General features: G+C 38.9%; 1 protein-coding gene across 1 annotated transcript in view; it reads left to right on the top strand.

Annotated features, from left to right (window-relative positions):
* LRMDA (leucine rich melanocyte differentiation associated) overlaps positions 1 to 23,311 on the top strand; it is a 687,940-nt gene extending 664,629 nt beyond the window's left edge. The window contains exon 7 of the mRNA XM_059821460.1: positions 23,169 to 23,311. Coding sequence (XP_059677443.1) covers positions 23,169 to 23,248 — 80 coding nt within the window. The 3' untranslated portion in view covers positions 23,249 to 23,311. The remainder of the gene's footprint in view (positions 1 to 23,168) is intronic.
* The last annotated feature ends 3,006 nt before the right edge of the window (positions 23,312 to 26,317 follow it).

The following is a 26,317-nucleotide window of genomic DNA, read 5'->3' as shown; positions in this document are numbered from 1 at the left end:
ATCATGCTGCAGAAGAGTAATCAACCATTAAAATGCATACAATCCTGCTTCATAGTGTAGAGCCTTCCTGTGACTGCACCCCCAGTCACCACTTTGCATCACAGTGCCGTGTTGTTCCTTAACAAGTGAAAGTATTTTTGGATGCTTTGTATACGACAGCCAAAGCTTTAAGTGACCTGTCCCATGGAAATGAAGATGAATGGTGACTCTCTAGCCTGCTACCAAATGTTATTCATAGTTATTTTCCAGTCTTACATAGAACATGTGCTGCAAGGCAAAGGCCATGGCACAAATGGACAATCAGCCTTCTTTTGAATTTCTAACTCTGTCATATTCAGGCTCAATTTTGACGTTACTTAAAATAGCATGTAACTATGTGGGAAGAGAAAGTTATGATCTTATGTGTTAATAGAAGAAAGTATTAGGAATTGAGATGCTGATTTATTAAAAGATCTTGTGGAATAGCGAACCAAATCTCTTAAAGGCTGGGTTCAAAGGGAATACTTAATACCAGGATTTAAGACCAAATACACTTCTTTTTCAGTATAATGTAATGCTGATTTGTAGAATCAGTGCACAGAAAAAATATTATAACAATAATGTTGTTGGAAGAAGGTTAAGCACTTCTTTATGAAAAACCAACATTGCACGAGCAGTCTTATTGCCGTTATTGTTCTCTTATTGCATTATAGCATGTGCAACATCCAGGTCACTGCCAGTGCAAACCAGACAAGCTTAAGCTGTGATGAGTGATACTGAAGGGGGGGGCAGGGTAAGGGGGGCTGTGTGTGTGGATCTGGATTGTCTCAAACTCAGACCCCAAGCAGAGATCCAGTGCTGGCAAATACAGCAAGAGTCTGTGGGGAAACTCTGCAACTGAAGTCTGCAGGGAATGGGAAAGAGTAGTTCCAGATCGGCCACCTTGACAAAGGTATTAGGTGTAGCAGGACATGCTGGTGTTCTGAACACATTGACAGTTATGAGCTTTTTAAGCAAACGTTTCTCATTTCTTTTTTTCTCTTTGTTAGTTGAGTTGGATTGGGTGGCTGGTGCTGAAACAATTTAATCCTTGTCTACAAAGCAATTTATTGCAAGTTATTGCATCCTATTGCAATTGATTGCTTTATTGTTCTTGGCGTGTTCTGTGCTTTTTCTCTTAGAAATTTCATTTTGCAAATGTAGTAATAATATTTTACATGTGTAGAGTGCCTTTCATCACAAAATACTTCACAAACTAGATAGAGTTTTTGCAGTCAGTTGTTTGAAAGGGACTTATGTTGGTATCAGGACACGTAACCGTCTTTGCCCATGTAGTCCGGCCAGGCTGAAGCTGTATCATGCTATCTACTTTCTCATATAACCTATATTGTCACCTAAGTAATAAATAGCCAACTTCCATTCCTGGCTCAGATACATTTATTGCTGTGACTCAAAAACTGAAGTACTTGCTGGTAGGAAAACAGTTTCAGTTATACTGGCTGCCACCCCATCTGTCTGATTGGTGACAAAACTAAAAAAAAAAAAAGTGTAAGAAAGGAATTTGAGACCTAAACAAATGTTTTTTAAAGTCTTGTTATTTTCTTTTTGTGCATTTAGGCAGGTGTGATTTTAAAAAGTGTTACTGATCCAGATGCTGTGTTTATTTGATCAACTTCTGTTGGTTTTAAAATTTTCATTTGTCTTATATTTATTTTATTGTGTGCTATGGCCTAAAGCTAAGACACTGTATTAATAAAGTTGACCAGCTTAGAGGTAAGGGCACAAGATTCTGTGCTCTGTGGTAAGCTGGCCTTAAATTTGAGGAAATCCTTGGAAATTCTATGGCATTCAGTGAAAGAACTGAATTAATTTAAACTGAACTGCACACAACCTTCTAAAAATTAAATCTGCTACATGTATGGATAATACTACTCTTAAATATTCAGCCTCTGTTACTTACTTTAATTCAGTGGATTCTTCTGCTGTCTCCACATAACTTCCGTGTAAAAGGAAAGGCTAATCTACTGGTTCAGACAAAAGGCTTAAGCTCAGCTGGTCTGTGTTCTGTTTCCTTTTTATCATGTTCTTGCATTTTTTCTCCATCTGTAAAAAGGAGATGACAGCACTTCACTGCCTCATGATTGCGTAAGGATAAATACATTGATCATGAGATGTTCAAAATGATTGAGCCAAGTATGTAACTAGGCCAATTTATATATAGAGATGCTTTCAAATTAGAAGTTGGGTTATTTTGTCTTGGAGAAGTGTGGAGGAACGTATTAGATGTCTTGCTCAAAGTACCTAGTAGCGAAATGGTTAAAAAAATATATATACAGGCAATGTTTAGGTTTCAGAGTTAACACCCTATTGAGATGATTGAAAATAGTTCACATCTTGCTGAACTGTCATTTTGAGCTGTCTGCCAATTTAAGAACATATTGCTGCCTCAGTTAACATATGGTTCGAGTTGATACAGTTTTCTGCGCAACCATGAGAGCTAGACACATCATTATATGAAAATGAAAACAAATGGCTGAGTCCTGAGCTTGCTGCTTTAGGCCCCCCAGTGTAAGCATGAGTTCAAAGCCACCTAGTCTTCCCATTTTGAGATTCCTGCAGCATGAGAGGGTCTGGGTGCGATGGTGAGCCGCAACAGCCGGCTCCTGTGCCACAGAGCCATGGCACGCAGCCTGTAAGGGACGTTCCCGGAAAAGAAGTTTTATAGCCTGGGCACAATGGCAAATGGTCCCCTGGGTTGCTGTACCTAATTTGTTGGGATTTAGTTACATCTTGGGATTGGTGAACCTCCCGTTGGGATTTCTACTCCTTTACTGTATCACCGATGTTGCAGATACATTATACCAGGCACCTTAAAGAACTGAACCCCAAGGTCTTGCTGCATGTTAACTGTGTTGTACTGTAAGTTAATGCTAGCAAATAGAAAAATAAAGGTGAAAGTTTCTAAGGAAACACTCTTTTTAGTGAGCACCATGAGGTAGCTTTTGATACCTGCAGAAATAAGGTTGAAAAATTTTCCACTGAATTTATAATGGCTCCATTCTAGGACACCTGCAATTGTTTTGCATACTAAGATTTTTTTTTCTGGTGTGATAGAAACCCCATGGTTGTGCTACAATTTGCTTTGCTTTTCTTACTTTAAGTTACAGTTTTAGCACACATCTTTTTTCTACTTAGGCTAGGTAAATTTTGCAAGTAGTATTTCCAACTAGCTTGTTACATGGGTGTTTTCATTGCTGAAGTTCCTGGTATTTCTCCTGTCACAGTAGAAAATTAATTCACTACAAACAAATTATATTTAAATTATTTTGAAGGTCTAACTAAAGCTGACAAAATCAAAACAAAATAAAAAATTGAGGCTGAGATTTCATTTTTTCCTTGTGCAGTGGGGCAAGATGTAGACCAGAGTGATTCAGCTTATGTGTACAACATAAAAATATCCAGATTTGGATAAATGGACTTTTTTCCTTGTACACATGGCTTTGTAACTGGCTCATTTCCTAACATTCTTTTTGACTCGACTTTCAGATTCAAAGGAATCCAAATATCTGACCAAAACTCATTTAATTTTCTCCTGCCTATTAGAAGTAAGTATTTGTGCAAAATGAAACCACAAATCAGCCTGGGTTTTCTTGTGAGATTGATGAACCATAATGAATCTTTCGATGAACTCAGTCTAAATTTCAAGCATGTAATGAAACACAAAAGCATATCCAAAAGTCACATATTCCTGTATATCTGCTAATTTATTTTTAGGTCACTTCTTTTTGGGCATTTACAAGCCAGTCAACTGACAGAGAAATGCTGCTTAGCAATGCCAACCTGCAGGTTGCCTATATACGTACTGGCATACAAATTGCAGAGGCATGCACCAAATGGCACGTTTTTGGCTAATAAGATAATGCCAGGGCAGCATTTATTTCTTTGGAGCTACGCTGCTGGACGACATAGACCAAAATGTCTTGCTGCTCCACAGATCAGGTTGTTCAGATACACCGTTGCCTCCTGTGCATTCCTTGGACTTGATTAGAGCCTGCTGCTCCCTGCTGTGCCTTAGCAGAGAACGTCCTGCAGTGGGATCACAACTCGCTGTGGGTGTAAAGAGGCCAAGCTGGACTGTGCAGGCAGGTTGACCATGGTGTCAACCTTACATTGTGAGGATTACGATAAACGGGACAATACATTCACAACACGTTTTGTCATTCACATGTATAATGTTTGCCTTTTCTAAATCTTTGTAGAAAATCTTTATTCGGCCAAACAGGCAAATCATCTTCCAGACATCCAGGCCATGTTTTTGATTGTCTTCTTCAGTCCCACAAACTTTCTGAAGTGATGCCCTTGTGTAGCTTACTGTATTGGTTCTTTTGCACCCATGCTATGGCTGGGATTATGCTGGATTCGGGTGCGCTCTCCAGGGTTCTCTTCACCCAGGTTGATATTTAACAGTAAGCTGATCACTGATCTTAGAAGCAAATTGTCTCGTGCTTCCTTGTTTTCAAATGTATGCATAAATCCACACTTTAAAATAGCAGCACAGTGACTGTTGCTGTTAGGTAGAGATCATCACATCCTAAATGATGTATTAGGCCTATGTGGAGATTTCTCTGTTTGTTACGGGGTACTATCATGCTTACATTCCTGTTTGCAACAGGGGACCTGTCGGATTTGTCTCATACGAGATCTTAATTTTTGGTATCTAGATTACTGCCGTTAGGTTCAATGAGTCTAATGCCCTACCACTATGCATTTACCTAGCACAGTGACACTACTTTATTTATAGGTAGTGAAGAGGAAAGAAACCAGGATGCGTTTCATTGATCTTTCCATGTTGTAAATGTAAAATTCATGAGCATTTTTGTTTGCTTTATAGCTGTTCTCTTTCCTTTTCCTTATTTAATATGCACTTCATACTGTGCCAAGGGGTCAGTAGGGCAAATCAAGGAGCCAGATGGCTTACCTCTACCCTAAGGAAACATACCAATATTTAGCTGGGCATTTTACCAAATAAAGGCAGGACTGGAATCCACAATAAATGTGAGAGTTGGTTAAAACTGCATCCTTTTCTTAGATTCACAGATACAACCTCCTTGAGGCATGAGCTTTTTATACTTCACTGCTGCTTTCTAGCTTTCTCCAAGTAACTGCATCTTAGAAGATATGAGGGGGGTGCAACTCATTTTATTTATGGCCTTTGCACAGAAAGAAGTTTCAGTTATTTTAATCTGACTGAAATAAGAAACCATAATCCATGGATGAAAAGACAGTGGACAAACTCAGTTAAATCCCTAGTACCCTGAGGACGTATATTTTGTCCATTTCTGGTTTTTTATGTTCCCTTTTTTCTGCTGTTATTCCAACTTTAACTTTTGAAAAGCCAAGCAGTTTAAGTGGCTGGGCCTGGGGAGCTTATTTGTATGCAGCACAAATTTCAGGATCTGTTCCCAAGCCTGTGCAGAGTGAAAAATGGCCTGCATTTTCTTGATAGCCCATGTGGTTGTAAAGAATAAATGGCTAATGAATTACAGATGAACATTGACGCAAATTAATCTTCCTGATGTCCCTGGGTTATATGGCAGCCATTTAAAAGTTTAATCAATACACTAAAGTTGAAAACATGCAGGCACTGCAGTTGTTTGGATGTAATAAACATCAGAGGGAAACGGGAGGCTTGTACCCAGTCCATGTATCATAATGACAGGTATTTATGTTTAATGGACTAAATATTTTTTATTGGAAGAGAGCAAATGTCAGCTTAACTTTGTAAGCCCCGCATTCAACTTTCCTTTGAGGTTGGTGAGAGACGGCTGACATGTCATTGAAAATGAAATGTAAAAAAACCAATTGAGACAAAGTGAGGATAAGGAGCTGTTTTGCCGACGAGATGTTGCTTTAATGCTCTGCAACTATTCATTAAATAAAATGTAAACTCCACCATTTCAAATGTTGCAGTAAAATGGTTTACTAGGGCAGACTTTTAATGGTTATTAGGGAAAACAAGAGCCAACCGCTGCCAAATATTCTTTTCTGGGAAACATTTTATTTGAAAAGTCTTTTCCTGAGTTACAATTTCAGAAGATTTATAATTATGGAGCAGTCGCCCCCCCTCCCCCTTTCCTTTTTGAGACAAAGAAAAACAGAAAAATAACTTTCAGAATAACCATTTGATGGTCCTTCTTTTCCCCTTTGAACAGAGTAATAGCTTTATATAAACTTCCCAGAGGCTTGGATATTAATTGCTCTTGAAGTCAATAAATTTTAGAGCCATGTGTGTCCAGGACTTACCCATCATTGCTATAAATGGGGAAGGCAGCTATACAAGACTGCCAGATTCACCAGGCCTGCACAGTTGCTTGGCTATGTGAAAGACCACATGAATTTATTTTCTTTAGGTAAAGAAAAATGTTGTTGTCATATCATTTGGTCTTATAAGAAGACAAACTTCTTCCATGTTAAAGAAAAAACTCTAATAAATGGAGGAAAAAGGGAAGATCATGTTTTATCATCTTTCTCTAATCTGTTTTAATACCCCATTTGTTGGCTGATCTTACCTGAATGGACCATTGATGGTCTAGAGTGGTCTCAGCAATTTTGCTAATATGTACTGTGGAATCACTTCAGAAAGGGAGGGTGGTCTCAAGCCTATAGGTCACTGTTTGCTTCTTTAGTGATTGGCTGAACTTGTTCTCTCTCGACTTCATCACCTCTCTAAAATATTCTATTCAGTTAAATAATTGCTCTTAATAACAGTGCAGTGAGTCATCTGGTAGAGGTTTGATGCCTGACCTCCTACTTCATTCCTCTAAGTGTATTGTGTTGGCTTTACCGAAAAACTGCTTAAGGCAGACAAGTGCATTGGGGGAGTGGCAGAAATCTCATATTATTACAGAGGCGCCTGGCATATCTAACTTCTGTTTGGCAGGCAGGCAATTTTATTTTAACAACAATATCTATCTCAACATCTCCTTGTTAGGTGGCATCAGATTCTACTTCAGATAAGGTGGCTACTAATATTGTGAATAAAGCCAGATTTGGCTAAATAATGTTGTAGAATCATAGTGTTGTGTTTATAAGAGATCATACACTGCTTCCTGGTAACACAATAATCATTGAAGAAGCATCTGGAAATGTTACTCTTTTCTACTCCCTGGATGATGAACTATTTGCATTTTTGAGCAAGCCCATAAATAAATATGTGTTTACACCATGAAAAGTAAAAGAATGAAATTATTATATTGGCCAGACAGTCTGTGAAGGCTGAAGAACTCATAGTGCAGCACAAGACTGAAATCACACAAAACCGACCTTTTTTCCCCCTCCTCTGCTGACCCTCTGTCACTTATCCCAAATAGACTAGCTTCCTAGTCTCAAGGACCCCGTATGGCCTAATCTGATGATGCTTCCAGACATGCTACTTTCTCCTGATCTCACATTCTGCAGAAGGGAGTGGGTTGCTCCTTCCATTGCATGGCCACACCGCACTATGGCTAGGATCTACCCGGAATGAAGTGCAAGGCAATTGAGCCATGACATACTGTTTTATGGCCATTAGAAATAGTCTATTGAGTAGTTCTGACCTGACTTCGATGTGACTGGTGAAGGGTAATGTTGGAGCCTTATTATTGTCATAATGAAGCATCAAAGACTTAACAGGACACTGCAACCCTACTGCTGAATTGAGTTACAGTTTGGTTCAGTTTCAAAAATTGTCTTCTGTTTCATAAAGCTCAAAAGCAGTTTTCCAAAACTGCTCTAAAGCAGTAAGCTTTAGTGGCATGTGAAGTAAAACAGCAGGTATCTACAGCAAAACATTAACAAGATTGCACCAGACAGAGGTGGTGCTAGTAGAAAATTGGAGGTAAAGAGTGGGTGACATTAGATTGATTCTCTCTGTCAGATGGGAAATTCTCTTTTCAGTAACTATTCGTAACAAAATATGAAGTCCTCTGTAAAATGGTACGTTGAGGAGTGCAAGCTGCCACTATCCAGCATACTGCTCCTGCAGCAGGAGACATAATAAGTTATTTTCTTGGTCAACCCATTATACCATTTGACTAAATTACTCCAAGATAGATTTTTACAACGAGAAGCTTGAATTTTAGACAAATAAATCCCTTTTACCGTGGTTTCTGAATATTTAAATTCTGTAGAGAGGCTGCTGCTATGTATTATAGGCTTAATGGATAAAATCCAGAAACAAAACAAAACAAAAATCTGCTGTAAAATATTTCTTTTAAAGGAAAAAGCAGAAAAAGTGAGAATTCCAAGACTTCACATTTGAAGTGAGGTTCAACTTCATTGAGAGAAAGTATCTAAAGATGTATGAAAAAATATTGTCAAATGACAGAATTATTAGTGATTAAACATGGCTTTTTGAGATCACTTTTCTTTCAGTTCAAAGTTACGTGGGTGTAAACATGTACTTAAGTACAGCAGCCTCACGCAACTGTCTTGAAGATTTACCAGCCCAGAAACACAAATCTACCTGCTCACCCTTTGCCTTAATAAGTGATGATGAAAAAATTTAATGGCGTTTTATCTGTCCATCAAAAGAATTGCCTCTGACTACTGGCTGGATAATGTTTTGCAAGGCTGATATGCACTGTGCATTTAAGTACATATCTGTGTTTCGTTTTTTTCCTACATAGTACCAGTGCAACAAAGATACATGGTATGTCTGTCATACAGTCAAAATCTTTAAATAGTGATACAAAAGTATTAATCCAAAATAATTTTAATCTAAGTGAAAAAGAAGATTGGGAACGATGATTTGGCCAAATACCTTTTTCTTCACCATGTTCATTTTGAATTCCTTAGGAATATGACTGTGATGTTAAAGGGTAAAAGCAGTTTGAGAATTATGCCAGTCACAGCCCACTGGGACCCACAGCCCTGGCAGCTATTAAAAAAATGAAGTAACTTTTGGTTCTGGTTTTGTATCATGAGTGTGCGACAAAAAAAAGGGTTTACTTCTACATTATCCTGCAGGTGTAACTCCGCTGTCTGTCAGTTTATCCTGTATTTTATTTTGATGAAGAGAGAACATTAGGGAGAAAAAAATAATCTCTTCATCAGAAAGCTCAACAGGAAAGAAAAAAGTCTCAAGACTTGCTGGTTATTTGTGATGGTTAAAAGAATTATCTGAAAACAAAGAATACATTCACAAAGAATCTAAAACACAAAAGCTTTAATAACATTTACATCTGTGTATCCTCCATGTCTCCAAATGCAAGTAATGAATAACACATAAACTAGAGTATATAGGGAACAGAAGTGCTAGCACATCATTTAAAATCCAACACACCCCATCGTCAGTGGAATCAAATACACAGCAGGAATGGTTCCAGTTGATAGACAGACAATGAAGTCACTGAAAATGAAAACATATTAATTATGTTCCTAAAGGTTAAGGTAGTAATGGCTGAATTCTCTAATCCTGGAATATTAATGCTCCAAATCCATGCAGGAAAAGTGTGTAAAGTTTCAAAAATTGTTGAAAATTTAGTTTTGAATTCACTTATTTGTGTCTCACCCATGACTGACTCCGCAGCATGGGGGGTAGCAGGGAGAAGAGCAGGAAGTGCGAGACAAAGACAAAACCAGGGAGAATTACCAACAAAAAAAGATGTTCTTGGTCCAAACAAGCCACTTGCACTACATGAGCTAATTGTAAGAATAGACCATTTCTAAACTGCAGCTGTTATGTGCTTAAGCAAACCCTGCTGGGAGAACTGCTTTGTAGAACACCTCGGCTAGCACAGACACACAGAGAGCCCTTTAATAGAGGAATTCAAAGTGCAGTCTTTAAGGGAAACCTTTTCTGCTTCCAAATTTTCCTCAGCTTATTACAGGATGTGATCCTAGCTTGTCACTCTGTCATAGGTTTCCCTTAAATGTTTTCTGTTTTCATTATCTTTTTGCCTGTGTTAAATCAAAACAACAGAGACTGAAGGCTCTGTGTGTGTGTTGGGAAATGAGTAAGGGGGGCTGAGGTGGAATGCTCAGGTTGTGTGAGAGAAAATGATAGGTGTCAAAAAAAAACACGAAACACCTGGCTTGGTCATGATCATTTTCTTTGTATATCAACATTTTTTTGTTTGTCCCTGGGGATTACTAAGATCCCTCATATGGTAGTTAATTTTAGATGTATCCTTTCTCTACTCTTCTCTTTTCTTCTCCCTCCCCCAAATCCTCATCCATGCATCTCTGACGCAAGACTATTGCACCTGGGTTCCTAACTATATTAACTCCATTGTGTTGGTGTGCTGAGTGCCCCTGATCCTTAGCGTCTTTATGCTAAAACCCAAATCCTCCCAACGGCAAGGGGTTAATTGTCTGCTTTCAATGCCCTTTAAAACTCTCAGCTCTTGGGAATGATGTTTCCATGAGGGTTGAATGTAATTACAAAATAATATAGGCACTCTGTCTTATTTTCCGTGAGTGATACTTAAGTCCTTACTGTTGTTGCAGCATGTGTTTATACTGGGACTCTTCCTTCAGTGTACTTGATGCAAGGTATTTGCAAATTTGAGCCTTTGGGCTTTAAATGTTGTGCTGCTTCTTCTGTTCCTTATTCAGTACAGATTATGTATAATTGATGACCTGCATTTACAGACATGGGTGGTATACAGATGTAAATGTTATTATAGCTTTTATATTTTATGTTCTCTCTGAAAGATCATTTTGTCTTTGAATAATACTCCTGTTCTGATTTTGGGGGGTTTATCTCTAAAAGAGAATATGAAATGGATATTGCACGTCGTATATTTCTTAAAAGTAATTTGGAATTTTAGGGTATGGGATTGGTGGTGACTGATACACTGCCTGGATGAGATATATCCCTTTGAAAATAACAGCGCCAGTACATGCCTGCATCTGTCTAACCTCATAATTCACTTTCACATTGGGTTATGGATGTCTGCATTCAGTGAGTCTATCTTCCCTTTAGGTATTATTTCAGCCCTTTGAGATAATAAGGAAAGTTTAATTGCGTTGTTAATTGATTTTTTGCACAACATTATTACCTTGATTGATTGCAGAGTTGATGAAAATGTTAGACACAGGCAGTGTAAAGTATCAGCCCAGTAAGGAGTGGGAGCCTTGTGGAGAATAGATAACCTTGATGTTAAGAGCTATATCCTTCAGATATGTCTTCCCTTGACATATTGATGGCCCTTGAAAAGGGAAAAGCTGATTGTATGCAGAATGCAATCATTAAACCCACTTCAGCTGGCTGTTGATTAATTTGTTTTTTCCTGAAGGATCTAGTTAAAGAGAAGGCCTCACTAGTATCAACAGCAGCCATTTTCCAAGCTTCAGATTATTCTTAACCCTCTCCTAGAAGAAAGAAAAATGATACTGTCTTGGTTTAGACAGGCAAATTGTCTGAAAACATTCAGTCCAACTGCAATTTGGGGATTATAACACTCACTTTACCCCGTTAACTACTGCTTCCTCTATGACCTCTCCTCCCCCTGCCTCCAGTATTCAGCTTCGCCACAGCCACAGCTAGCAGAAAGTCACGTTTGATGTTTTCTGAGTAAGGCCAGTGTCTGTTCTCAGCAGAGATGCCAACAGGGGTGTCAAGCTTGTTTTGCCCAAAGACTGAAATACTTCAGTAGCATATAGTTGCTTCCCAGGAGCCTCCCTGCAAGGACCAGAGGGTTAACTGCATGCGTGTGAGTGGTTAAGCTTTCCTTATCCCTGAAAAGATCTTTCTTGTATAATTTTGTGTTATTGCTTTTGAGATCTTTGAGGTCTTCAGTAGGGCAGTTGTGCTGTGCATCGCTTCTGTCAGAGAGCACAAAGGATGCTGTGGAAGTCAGTGTGCCCATACTTACTCCTTCAGGACAGAGACTGTTCGGTGCTGCCCCAGGCTTAACAGCAGCAGCCATGTACCCTGCTGGTGGATACGTTTAACTAGTGACTGTATGTGACTAGCTTTCCCACTGTGAATTCGTGGGATGGTCTAATCCCGGACTACCTGCTACCTTCAGAGCACTTTCTGGTTTAATCGCACCTGCTCTGAGAGCAAAGGTGAAGAGTATCACCTGTAAGAGCCATTGCTTAAATGGCCTTCCTGTGGCAGATGGGGCTTCCTTGGCCAAAAAACATTCTCTGGCTTGAGAGACAGCTTGTGTCTTAAGCATTTCTTCCATTTGTATCGGCAAATGACCCAAGATATCTAAAATATTTATGCAGCTTTAACCAAGCAATTGAATTTCTCAGAAAAACAATGTGGTGGAGGTTTTATCCTTCAGTTAACCATTTAAAGGATATTTGGTAACGTAGTAGGTAGCAGGTTATTGCTTCCTGTTTAGCTTGGTAGTCTCAAAGACAGTCTCTGTTAATTTGTGTTTGTGAGTGATACAGTGATCAGTGTTGCTTGATTGTTTGGCCAGATGTGTTTTATTAGGTCCAATGTGCACATTTGCCAGTTGGCTCCTTTTGAATACGGGGACGTGTTAACTTACGACATAGTCAAGTCTGACAAATTTGAACCAGCCAAATAAGTGAGTAATATTTCAAGCTGTCAAAGTGGGTGAATACTGATTAACTGACACACTCCAAAAGCTCTCACCAATATCCGTGCTCCAGTGGAAAACGTTTACTAAGCATAATACTTGTTAGAAAGTCTTTGGTGCTTTGACTAAACTTAAATGACTCTGACCCTAATGGAGGGGTTTTAATGTGCCCCTCTCGAGCTATTTCTTAGCCCGCTATCTTTTATCTTCAGCAAAAACTTCCACAGAGGCTAAAAGTACACTTGTAAACTATGTTCTGCTGTCCACTGTGATTTAACCTTCAGCCTCCCTCTCATTAGCATGTTTTTAAAAGGAGGCTGAGGAAGGGGGAAAAGAGTTTAGGATAGGAAACAATGACAATGTTTTGTCGTTCAGTACTGGAGGCAGTGTTTGGGAACTACACTATGGCCAGTATGTAGCAGTAGCAGATGCTGTTACACGCGACATAGCATAGAACAAAATTCTGCTAAGAGGCAAGCCCAGACTTCATCCAGAGAACCAGATATTTGCTGAAAACTTTGGATGTTTGGATCCAGATACATTTCTGATTTCATGTGGTGCTATACAGCAACAGCTAAAGAAGAGAGAAAGGAGCTCACCAGTTGCGTGGGATCCGGATGTGTCTTACAAAGTGCTACAAAGTGCCAAATGCCTTCAGCTTGCACTGGAAATCAAGGAAATCCAGGGCCTTGTAGTATCAGCTTCTTCGAAACGCTTGGTTTTGTATTAGGAAGAATCATAGCAATCCTATCATTAGCAATTAGTTAAATGTTTCCTTTGTTTCTGAGGAAGGGCTTATGGAAAGGAGCAAGTAATGGCATGCAAAGAAGGTTCCCTTAACTGTGTCATAATGTGACAGCAGCACTATTTCATTATGCTCTTTAATTTTATTTGAGATACTTTCTTTCCCAGCTTTAAAAATAAAAGCAACTTGTCTTTATTTCAGATGACTCTCTTGAGAAATTTCAAACCAGTTGAGCCAGACTGAATTTTGTATGGCTTTTTTTTTCCTAATGTGAACTCCTCCAGCAGGAACACATTTAGGATCCAAAAGCAAGTTTTACTCATGAGATGAGCCAAATTTATGTCTGAACTCTCCAGAAGGGCCCTGCTGCTCAAATTTTTTTCACATAAGAATTTGTAATTTTATTGGAATGCTTGCAGACTTTCCGAACAATTATTCCAAAAGTTTGCTTTCTGCCCCATAAATCATGGTACATTTGTTTAATTCTATCACAGTTACCGAAAGAGCTTACTTCCCTCTTTTTTTCCTCTCGAATTTTACTGCTAATGCAATCTGTGTGCGGTTGAAGTTTGTGAAGTACAATATAATTATACTCACTTTCTGTTTTCTTAATGACCCTGTCATTCTTTATGGTGTAACTCCATTGCTGATTAATGTAAGTATTATTAGTAGAATGTAGCCCAAAGTATAAAGCAGCCTACAGAAATGCCATTTTTGCATATGTTAGCCAAATTAACTGAAAATCTCCTGAGTTAATACGGTGAGTGTACACTGAACAGCTGAACTTTAATACATGGTAGGGATGGGATTTTACAACCTCCTTTTCCTCCACCATTCTGAATATATTAAAAGTGTCTCTTACATCACTTCAGTGATCATACTGTTGCGTTATCAAAAGTAATAGAAAGATCATGCAAAATAGCGCTAGAATTTATGTTGTGAATGTGAGAGAATAACAAGTGCCACCCCAGCTGCACTGGGAGCCGTTAGTGTGGACGGATGGTCACCTTCCCCCATGCAACATTTTGAGCCTTTTGTTCAGACCACTACCCAGTGACATCCTTTTGTAGCCGTCTGTATGCACAAACTGATGCTCACTGAGATTAGTCCAGCAGAAGTCAGGCTCCTGGGCGAAAGGCTGAAAGCAGAGGTTGTATAAATACAGGCTTTGATCATGACAGAACAAGAAATTGGCTGCAAAACTAACAAACAGTATTGCTTTAATTGTCAGAGCAGAATATTGAGTTTGCTGGTGTGGTCCTGGTTTTAGACAAATGCATGCTGCCCTCTAGTGCTGATGCTCTGGGCTTGAAGCTGCCTGGCGGGAGGGAAGCCGGGGAGATGGGTCTCTTTTGGCGGGCAGTGGCTTTTTGCCTGGCTACTAAAATTGCTAGTCCGGTTTGGGGTATTTGATCAGTAATAGAAAGCAATTAAGCTCTTGTGACTTTGGTTTAGAGGTGAAGGGTATATAGCAGATGTAACATGACTTGCTTTGGATATTTACAGTAATTTCTTCTGCTTTTACTCTGCTACTTTTATTTAAACCATATATGAGAGAATGAGATATGTGAAGAAGTGTTCAAAAGACTAAAAGGATTGTGAACCCATACTTCCTTTCCTCCACCTCCTTCAAGGGTATTAAATATATCCAAATGTAAGCATCAGTTCACCCATAGTATCTGGCATGCTGATGCTTTCTGTGCACCTGGGTTTCTTTGACTGCAGTACCTAGCTGACTATACCATTTATGTTTCTGAGTATTAAAAAAAAATTGCTTTAAAATTTCAACATATTTGACAAAAAATATTTCATCGTAAAGTCGGCATTAATTCCATCCGTGACGTTATTTGAGAGTGCAAAAATGGTAAAGATACATTGAAGAGACAAAAACATTTGGTTTTATTGTTTGGTGGTTTTTGCTTCATTTTTGCTAGACAGAGATATCCCCCCCCAACATATTTCTCTGATGATGGTTACAATAAGTGTGGAAAGATTCCAAAGAAATCCCAAGTGTGGGACCTTAAATTGTAACAATGATACCCAGAGGAGTACGGAACTTGTTAATGATTTTGCCCTAGTATTATGCCCTAAATGGTCCTGTTTTAGCCAACAGTAGAGAATCCGTAGACAGCACATGCCCAGATCAAAGCCGATCATGTCAATGTCATTCAAGGAGGGAGAGATACCCTCCTTTCCCCCTTCTCTCCCCCCCTACCCCTTTTTTTAAACAAAGTATGACATCTGAGGAACAGTGTGTTGATTGTTCCACTGCCAGGATACGCATAATGGAAACATTAGCTCCAAGATAACTTTTAATCTGTCAGCCTAATGGCTCCTTAATGTGTAGAGGGCTTTAAATGTATGTCAGCCAGGGCTCTATAAAGTAATATAGTTTGTGGCCTGAATGGATCTAGATGACTCCGCACCATGACACAATATGGTTTATTATTAAGTATCAGCTCATCAGCTTATTCCCACGGACTTGGACAAGCTTCTCAATTTTCCAGTAACAGATTATGTGAGAAAAAGCTTGCAGTGCGTTTTTTTTCTTTCCTCTTTTTTCTTTTACTTTTTCTTTTTTCTCCCCCCCCTCCCCTCCCCCCCCTCCAAATTACAAGTTTCATCTCCAGCTGCATTGGGAGCCCTGAAGTGTATTTACAGCAGGCTGCACTTTATCACACATCAGCTTGACTGCTAGTTTACACTGAACATTTATGCAGCTCCCTTGGCTGGGGATGCAAACTTCACATCTTGGTATTCCTATCAACTTCATTGCAAATTTTTCCAACATCCTCTCCCTGTTGACTGCTTTCCTTCCCCCTCCACTCTCACTTCCCCACATACTCCCCCTTTTTTTCCCCCCTTCCTACAAACAGGCCAGTGAGACTTGACATGTCACAGTACTTGTCTGTGCAGTGTACTTGCAATAATTCAGTGTCTTAGTTTGCCGGCTCTGATTCCTCTCAGCTCTAGCTTAGGTGTACAATTCCAACACCATTGCTGTAGACTGGATACAGATTTAATTTCATGCCTTTCAGTAATTACTTTCAGTCTGAAAGACCACTTTGTGGCCCATGCTGTAGGGTGTCCAGAGGAAAATATCATCAGTTTTTGGCATCCCTGTGCAGGGAGCAGAGCAAAGAGCTAATTCATCTCCCCTGAATGTGAAGGTTATCTTCCTTTAGTGTTGTTACCCACAGAGGGAGGAGAGAATCAGGATCAGCAGTTTGCTACTGAAGGAATGTCCTTGTTCTCCAGGAAACCTGCAGTGGACCACATTCCCTAATTCACGGGGACCACTCTGTGAGTATTGTGGCCATGGTGTGGGAATTCTGCTTTAGCCACAGTGAGCTCTGTCCCCAGCCTTCTCAAGCACAACCTCATCCCTTTATGCACAAATATTTTTTGAGGAATTATGTATTATTTTTGCTTACATTTAGTGTTTCTATCCTCTTAAAAATAAAATCATTAGTTTATAACATAAGGGAAGTTAATATTTGTGCATTTGTTATTTGAGCACTTGTGAGTATTTTATGATACTATTTTAGGGATTTTTTTCTTTGGTTTTGGTTTATTGCTATGATATTTTGGGTCTTCATAAGATAACCCTTCTACAGCATTCAGCTGTAGCACAACCAAAGGCATTCATGTCCTTATCTGTTGCATGCTCCTCTTTCTGTTGCTCCCTCTGCTCTGATTTAAGGAGTCTAGATCCTGTGTCTTGACTCCAACCTGTAGTCTGGCATTTTGGAAACTACAGTTGCAACAAACAGATTTAATTGTAGTAGTCAGAGATCTTGTCACATTAGCAAGGACAGCTGCAACTCTTCTGTTTATTTCCTGTGTCACATTGTAGTTTTTCAGCTCGAGCTTCTCCATACTGACAGTGGTTTGTTTGCTGGGGCAGGGTAAATGTTTGAGTGGACCTCTCTGAGTTACGTACTTGGCTGCTTTTGGGAAGACGTAGTGTCCCACCAGGTGATCCTTTACACCTTTTCTTATCTTCCAAGTGATCTTCTCAGATTCCTGTGTCAGAGAATTCACGGGCTGGATCATATTCAATAGAAACAATTGTTCTATTCCACCAAAAGTCAGCATGAAGTACCAAAAGTCCATCTGTAATTCCCTCCCTTCTTGTCCTATAAGTTTGTATTTTAATTTTTTGATTAAATTTGGTCCATTTTAAGAACGTGGACCAACAGCATGACTCAACAAGCATTCTTTTCCACTTTTGGCTCTAACAGATCTCCAAAAGAAAAGGATTTATTCGTTCTAATTGCTCAAGTTATTGTTCTTGTTTATAAAAATGTATTTTTACATAAACAACTATGAAGGCTCAACTATAAATAAATAAATGTCTGCAAGTTAAAGCAGACCCTTAGAAGACTGAGTGACTTGGACAAACACTCAACATTTTTGGAAGAAAAAAAAAATCCTTTTTTTTGCATTTGTGAAGTATCTCTCTGATGTAACAGACACAAGACCCAGTAGAACTAAAAGTGCACTACTTGGGTCCAAGTAAACTTTCTGTTTATTCTTTTTTTCCTACCACTGTTAGATATTTAGCATGCCTCCTCTCCCGTCTCACCCTCTCCCAGGCCTTCACGTTTGCATACCGTAAAGCTTTGTGTGGATCTGTGCTCCCCAAATTTCAGGCTGATTTGGCTGAATGTCAGGCTAATGTTTTTGTGGTTTGCTTTTTTTTTAATGATTCATTGAGAATTACAAAGCAAATAATTCAAAGGAGCATGTTTGGAAATATTTCGATACTTTTTACAGCATTCGGTTGTTTTAATGTTCTTAATGATGAATATAAAATAGATAGCTCAGGTACAATTAGATTGAGTGATTTTTTTTTTTTAAACTAAAATGGCTGTGAGAGTATATAATTTAATTCTCCTGATTTAGCAGAAAAAAATAACCTGCGTGCTACTGAAGGTGAGAGGACTAGGCTCCTAATTTCTTGAAAATCTCTAGTACTTCATTTCTCACAGAAAGTAAAAGTGGAACTGAAAATAAAAAGTTTTTAAATTTCCATGAAGATAAATATAAAATGAAAAATTACTAAACTCCTGTGCAAAAGGATTTTTTGTTTCAAACCAGCTTTACTTATCCATTAGATGAAAAGGTTTTTAAGCGTTTTAAATTAATTCAACTGATGGAGGTGTTTTACCTAAGTCAGTAGCATTGTAGGCTTGAATTTTTTTGTAGATAGGTATTTATTCTCCTCTAAATGTTGTAGGTAGGGAATTATTTTCCTTTAAAGGAAGTTTATATTAATATTTAAGGGAATTTTGCAACTTCTGTTCATTAATTGTAGAAAATGCCCAAGTGCCTGTGAAAAAAATTATAATGGTATTGATATTTCATCCTGAAGGGTCTCAAAACAATTTACAGATTGGTAGTATAACCACACTGAAATGCACCCAGCTTCTTGGTGGAACATGGCAGCTGTTTAATAGCCCATAGCAAAACTATGTAACAGCAGGTTGTGGAAAAAGAGATTAATATGGATCAAATACAAATTGGCAGTGGAGGATTTAGGTACTGTACTGAAATTTAAGTTAGGCAAAGTGAAATTCTGCTAGAATATTGAGTCTGTGTATGGAGTGCTACACTTTATCTGACCACAGCTCCTAGTATAAGGACCTGTGGTTAGCTCATGCGAAAGACAGGCAGAGGACTGTATGCTGAAATGTAGTCCCTGATGTATACTGTAGACCAATGTGTTTGACAAACAAATTTAATTGTGAATACTTTGCTGTTTGCACTTGCAGAGGCGTTTATTAAAAACATTTGATGTTAAAATGTGTGCCGGAAGGGGATCTTGGGCAGATGTGGCAATAGATTTTGATGGGGGTGGCAAAAGTTTTGGCTTGACTGCTTAGTTTTAGCAATTACTTTTTAAAGAAGACAGAATGCTACTGGAGAAGACTGTGTTGCTAACAGCTGCCCCAGCTGTGATGGCTGAGGGGTGGTTTTTTATAGATGTAGAGCATCTATTTGCTGGGAAAAAAGGCAAACCAAGAAAGGCAACAAGATGCTACCAGACAACAATTGCCTTAGGTCACTCTTGGCCTGATCTGAATTTTGACCTGTGACTGAGCCTGTATGATCTATAGGTCTAGCACATCCCATTGCAACTTTTTTTTTACCGTTTTCCATGTAATGCATGAAGATCTGCAAACTTTTTTTGCTCTGGGAAAGTGTGTGGAGGTCCAACTGCACCATAGCTCTCTGCAACATATGCCCAATTTAAAAGGAGCAAACAATGACTTGAGCAATTTTTCATGTGCTTTAGTATGCATGTATGTATTTATTTATTTATTTGGATAATTGGGTTTTCCCTCAGCTAAGGAAAAGCTGGTGTGGCTGACATTACAATGTGTTTGTGAAGAAAGACTGATACCACAACACATGCAAGCAACTGCAAGGCCATTACTTACCCGGCATAATTAGAACATCCATTCCGAAGGGGGAAAACATTTAAAAGATAAAGAGTGAATTTAAAAATGCTTCTTCCCAATGCATTTTTTTCATAATTATAGTTTTAACAGCTTGTGGTGATGGTAGAAGCAGCTACTTAAGAAAAATTAGAAGCCTCATTCGGGGAAGATGATCCCTCAAGAGACCTTGTGTTGTCATTTCTTAAGAGCTGCAAGCAGAAACCTCATTCAGGATGCTGCGTGTGGTTTTGATGTATAGGGGGTATACTTAGCTTATTATGGCCAATGCTGGATATTTTAATTAAAAAACACCACAGATGTATTGTTTCCCCCTTATTCCTCCCCTTGTCTGTGTGCAAAAACACAAGCTGACTCCTGCCCTTGAGCTGCAAGGAATTAATACCATAGCAGATAGGCAGGAGAGAATCAGTAGGTTTCCTAAATTCGTGTGTGACATATCTTAGCATCAAAATTCTCGTTGCAGCACACAAGCCTTTTGTAGTTCTCTGAGTTTGCTGCGGTTTCCAAAGGGAGGTGGGAAATGGAGAGGGAAAACAAAACAAAAAAACAACCAGTCACCGCATTTAATTTATGAGCAAGATTATTGTTTTACAAATAACCTTCATGATAAATAAAGTCTCATGGCAACATTTTCAACCGTGCTTTTGTCAAGACTCTCTGAGCGGTATGTGTAATATGCCTGGCAATCGAATCACAGCTGTGTGCATGGGTAGGGAATCTCTGCGGAGACAACACTTCTTTAATTTAAACAATTGTAGGCTGCAGGAGTTCAAAAATTTCAGCTGACTTTAACTGTCACTAGCCCAAGCACCTTTATCCCCAGGCGAGTAGCAGCAGCTGGATTTCATTTCCTGCTGCCAGACTGTCCGACATCTTTGCTGAACATCCCGGGAACTGAGCGTCTTTACTTTAAGGATTTTATTCAAGGTGACAGCTCCTCACACTTTAGCGTTCAGATCACCTCAAGTAGCTGAGATATCAGTGAAAATGAGAGCACTTCTCCAGCAAACTCCAAATTTAGATTGACTGAGGTTATCCTTAGGCCTCTAGACCCAGCCTCCACGACAGCGCAGGCCTGCCAGTAACTTTAAAACTACAGTGGACTTTGTAATGATGTCTGGGGAGAAATATTCTGCTGGAGCAGTGGAGGATACTATAAGCGATAGGAAATGATGTCAGATTTAGTTAGGGCTGGAGACAGTGTTAGAATATACTTGGCATAATATGGCACCGGTATCTCTGTCAGCATCTCTGTTTTCTGTCACCGCACACAATCCTGGGCCTGTCTGTAGTCCTGACAGTGTCTTTTCAGATCAGGTTATTGCCAACTCGGAGACTGGCTCAGCGCAGCACCATACAGCCCCCTTTGTTTGAAGTCTGCCCTTTTGTCATTAATGCACTTGATGTCTATTTAAATCTGACGGTGAATGCAGTATCTGTTTTCCTGTCAAGAGATCATTGACAATATTAATACCTCATGTCCTTGCCTCATTTTCTAAGCGCTGACACCTAGCTACACTCTCCAGCATTCATCAAACAGCACTCTCTCACCGGCATCTCTATAAACAGTCTTGCTTCCAGTCCTTAAGAAATGCGGCAGACCTCAAACAAGACTTTTATCAATGCCACCGAAAAAGGAGTCTGAAGAATGCCATTAATAAACTGTTCATATCCTTTACATTTAGAGCTCTAAATGGCCTCGTTGCCAACCTAATGCCTGCTGCAGTTTGACTTGGAATATCATCTGTTTAGGGGGAAAAAACCTTGCTTTTCATTAGATGCTTTTTTAGGAATGATAATATCATCCCTTGAATGTGGAAACTGCTCCGCTACTGTATTACTGAAATTGAGATTATTGAAGAAAGCTCCGTGGAGGAGGGGAAAGGGTTCAGGCGCTGCACCATATAGTCCTCATTTGTGTTATCCTGAAGAGCAATGTGTTTTTCACAACAAATGACAGGCCTATCAATTTTTTTTTCCCCCATAGGAATGTGTTACTATCCTGATGTCTTAGAAGGAAAGAAGAGCATGGGTTAACATTAATCTTGCACAGCCCGTGCCTTCCAAGGCTTTAATTGCTTATCTGATGCATGTTATACTGGAAAAATAGAGTAGAATAGAATAGAGTAGAATAGAATAGAATAGAATAGAATAGAATAGAATAGAATAGCTTGCATACTTAATTCATACTGCGGGTCAGCACAGTATTTGCTATGTGAGTCCTGGAAAGCTAAACCAGCAATGAATTGAGGATCTGGTCCTCCCCCATCTTTACCCTTTATGTAAGGCAGTGTTTGTCTCCTTTGGGCTAGGTTATGCTTGTTCTTTTGGGGGTGAGCTAGGTACTTCAGTGACTGCTGTGTGACACTCCCAAGGTAGAGGAGACTCTTTCACCTCCCTTCCGTGCTAGGGAGATGACTTTAATTTGACTATATGTGCCTGGGGGCATAAAGAACAACTCTGCTAGTAAAATTTAGCATCTTTGAGGATGTTCACAGGTGGGATGTGACTGTGAACTTACGCTTTCACATACCACTTAGTACCACCAGAGGGGATGCTTTTGAATAAGGTAGTGAGACCTGCAGGTATGTGTGTCTCACCCACAGCAGTTAAGGCTTCCTCAGGCATCTTGCCACCTGTACCCACTGAGAATAATGTACCTTGTCTCCCAAAAGCAGCGTTTTGGCTAATTTTTGAAAGCATCCTCTATGTACCGGTATTTAGCATAATTTATAATTGCATCTTGCTCATGGGAGGTTGTTTGGAGAGCTACTTTGGAAATGTTTTTACTAAATGTTTATTTGTACGTCTGGGAAAAATGCTGAAGGCTGGAGAGCTAACTGTTACCAAGTCCCAAGTTCTAGCCCGTGTCTGTCGATAACTTCCCATGCGGATTTCAGCCGGTCACCTCAGTTCTCTGCCACTGCAAAGCAGGGATGGTTTTAGGTGCTTGCAGGATGACTTTGTGAATGTCTGAAAGGTTTTTTTTCTGGCTCCACATGAAACTGTAACTATTTGCTGCTTTTTTCCTTCTTGTTTTAATCATCAGGAAAACCCTTTAAACATGTAGCAGGGAGATTACAGAGAGCACAAAATGTAACTTCAACCCAGACTTTCTGGTTTTCAAAAGCAGGAGAGAGGTACTGTGATTTAAAACACTGTGTATGATGTTTCAGTGTTATGTCATTCCATTTTTGAAGACACTTGTGGATGTATGTTTAACAGGATAGGTTGTGCAGGTATTTGAACATATGTTTTCCCAGTGGATTCAAAACTGCAGACTGAAACAGTAATACTGAATATTTCAAACGCACAAACTTTCTTCTGCAGGGCAAGAGAAAACTGTTCCCTCCTTCAAATTTCACTAGTTATATGCTTTATTTGTGTATTATGCCACCGCTGTCCTAATTGTAATTAATTTCCTTTTTATTGTAGGCATTTTGGGAAAATGCCGCTACATTTACTATGGAAAACATTCCGAGGGCAACAGATTCATCCGAGACGACCAGCTATAAAACACAGCATTGTTTCATGCCTCTTCCATCCCTCCACATAAGAAGCACAAATTGCATCTGAATTTTAAGCATGTAACTAAAGTCCCCTAGTGCCTTCTGCTGACTTTGCCAAGCCTGTCAAGATCATCCTTCTATCTTAGTCTGAGTAGTCACATAGAGATTGACATGATTGCCTTTAAGCAGGTCCCATCCACCAGTGTGACAGACAGCTGCAGCCGAGCACCCGGCCTGACAGGAGGAGCACCGTGATGGATTGCCTGGTCCAATTGCTGCTCGCAGAAGAGCAGGGGTCACACCTGGGGCTTCAGTGAGCATGCTCCATCAGTTGGCGCCTTAGCAAAAGCAGCGCATTTATCTCCAGCTTGCCTGTTGAGTGAAAGTGGCTGGCAATATCAAAGTGTTTATAAAAAGAGAGAGGCTATAATTTCAGATGAAAAAGCCCTTATCTGTTCTTATTTTTTTCCCTGTGAATTAAGTGCTTGTGTTTCTATCATCTCATATGTGCTTACACAAACCCTTTCACAGTGGTTTTTTTCTGTTTGGTGTCCTCCCTCCCCTCCCAATGAGCCTAGATAGATTATTTTTTCTTTCAACAGGGAAAAAAAAATATCCTGAAAATATTCCAGCCATACAAAGTACTATCAATTTGTATATTTGTTTATATGCAAAGGAAAAGGATTTAAGCAATTCTGCAGACAAACAAAATTTGTTAATTTTTAAATTGCATCTCAACATTTACTAACTCTGACCTTCAGAAAAGCGATCATTTTTTAATGCTGTAGAATAGTGGCACAGCTTAACTGTATATACTTGGAAGAAGCCCTCAATTGTGATATTGACAGCATGTATTATTCCAGATTTATTGCACAAGATACTGCTAACTTGTACAGAGGTTACATTTAGAATTAAATGCTTAAATTTAGAAATAAAAAAGTGCTTAAAAAGAATGATAGAAAATAAAATTGCCACCAGATGGATATGATTATTCAGAGGGCAAAAAGGTCAGTAGAAGTAACTGGTGGAATTAACATAATTAACAGCTTTACTAATATGTTCTAGAGAAGAGTTCTGATTAATCCCTTTTGATGTTTGTGTAAGAAAGGCTATTGTCAAATTTTCAGTGGAAAAACCAAAAATGCATGACGTATTTCCTGCTTTTCTGATAAACAAGTTGGATATATTTAGAATCATGAACTTGTTACTGTGAAAAAAACTCTCAATATTTTGTACATATATTGTGTTGAGTGCTACTAGATGAAATGGGTTTGGCCAAGGGATATGCAAAAATTCTGACCTCTGGGCTGCTCCAAACCCATGCATATTGATTGGTCCCAGTTGCGAGCCATCGCTATCCAGCTGTTATTGGCTTGTTTGAAATTACTTGGTGGTCTTTATTCACTTTCCTGGTTGAAAAAATGTCAGTTTTTGGAAGTTGCCTACTTTTGGGGCTATTATCAGCTTGTGTTGCAGGTGGAAGTGAACAGGATATTGAAACTAATTGTGAAATCAGGTTTGACTGATGAAAAAAGAATGAGACGCTGGCAGATTGGCAAAGGAAAGCTTGCTGCTGCTGAATGTTTTAGGCCTTACTCAGTAAATGGAAGTCTTCACTCACTCTGAAAGTCTATAATAAATGTTTAACAGATACATAAAATTAGTGATGAACATAGAATGGTCCAGTTCACACCACCCATGGTTCAAATTGAGCTCTGAGCAGTTTGCCATAGAAATTGGTGTCTGGAAAGTAAGTTTTGGCCACTTGTAATGCCTCTGCTAACGTCATAGATGTCTACAAATGAAATGCCAATTCACATTAGAAGTCCTAGGAGATATTAGATAAAAGAAAACTACATGCCTCTTTTTTTATCAAAAAGATCATTAGAAATATTTAGGGCACTTGTCGTTTTTCTTGGTTATCAAAATAACAGCAATCCTAGTTTGTTCCTATCATATTGTCTGTTTTGAAGCCTCCACACATTTTGGCCATGGCATATTACAGGCAGCAGGGTTCTGAATAGGGGTGTTTAGAATAACATAATGTCACTTTCAGTCCGGTTGCATACATGTTCTTGTCTTTATAAAAGGCTTTAACCCTGCCTCAAACAATAAACAGCAGTTGCAAACTGACCGCATGATTTTTCCATCTTTATTTTGCTTGTTTACTTTTCCTAATGTCAAAACCATTTGTATCATTTTCAGGAGTGTTTTCCTTCCCAGCAAAGCTTTGGAGGCAAAAATATTTTTGGAATGAGATGAGATCAAAGTCTTTTCCATGTTGGTTTTTGTTTTCACTTGGGGGATTGTATACCTATAGTTAAGTATGGCAAAGCCCTAATTAAAATTTGCTCAAAGGGAATTCACAATAAATGTCACTGATTCTGGAAAATCAAAAGGATAATCTATGAATAATTATTTTATATTACTAACATGTGTTAGGATATTATTTGAAAACAAGCATGGATGTTTATTACTGTTTAGGCTAACATAATTCTTTTTAATGTGTGGAGCATTTTATTTTCAGATGTCTTCTGCTGAAGTTCTATTTTAAGAGATGGCAAACTTTTCAAACCTGGGGTTGGTATCTACACTTGGTTCTTTCCTCAGTGGGAACTGCCTGTGAATTTCTTAACTGAACTGAGTATCATTTAGGATGAAAGTTGCAGTAAAGTAATCTAAGAAGAGATTCCACTGTCTCTCCTTTATGCCCCCTTCTCCATACATGGCACATTTTTCCCTCTTAAGATTAACTAGGCTATTAAAAATAAAACATTTGCCTGCAAAGCTATAAGGATTTTAAAGTGTGTATCTTTCCAAGGAACCACTGCATTCTTAGTTCTTTGTGTTGTAACAAGAAAAATTTTGGCCAGCCGTGTTTCTTGATGGTTAACAAGGCTTGAGATCCAAGGTGTGCTTGAATAAGTAATCTTCAAACACTACAATTTTTTTAAAAAAATATCCAAACTTCAGTCTTATGTTCAGTTTTGTGATGACCAGTACTTTGCTTTTGGCAGACATCATATGTCTTCACAAATGAAGACTAGGAGATGAACGGTTTTACTACGATCTGCC

The sequence above is a fragment of the Gavia stellata genome, chromosome 9, assembly GCF_030936135.1.
Source record: "Gavia stellata isolate bGavSte3 chromosome 9, bGavSte3.hap2, whole genome shotgun sequence".
Taxonomy (NCBI): domain Eukaryota; kingdom Metazoa; phylum Chordata; class Aves; order Gaviiformes; family Gaviidae; genus Gavia; species Gavia stellata.
The sequence above is the reverse complement of the archived record's forward strand: the minus strand, read 5'-3'. Positions and strand labels throughout refer to the sequence as shown.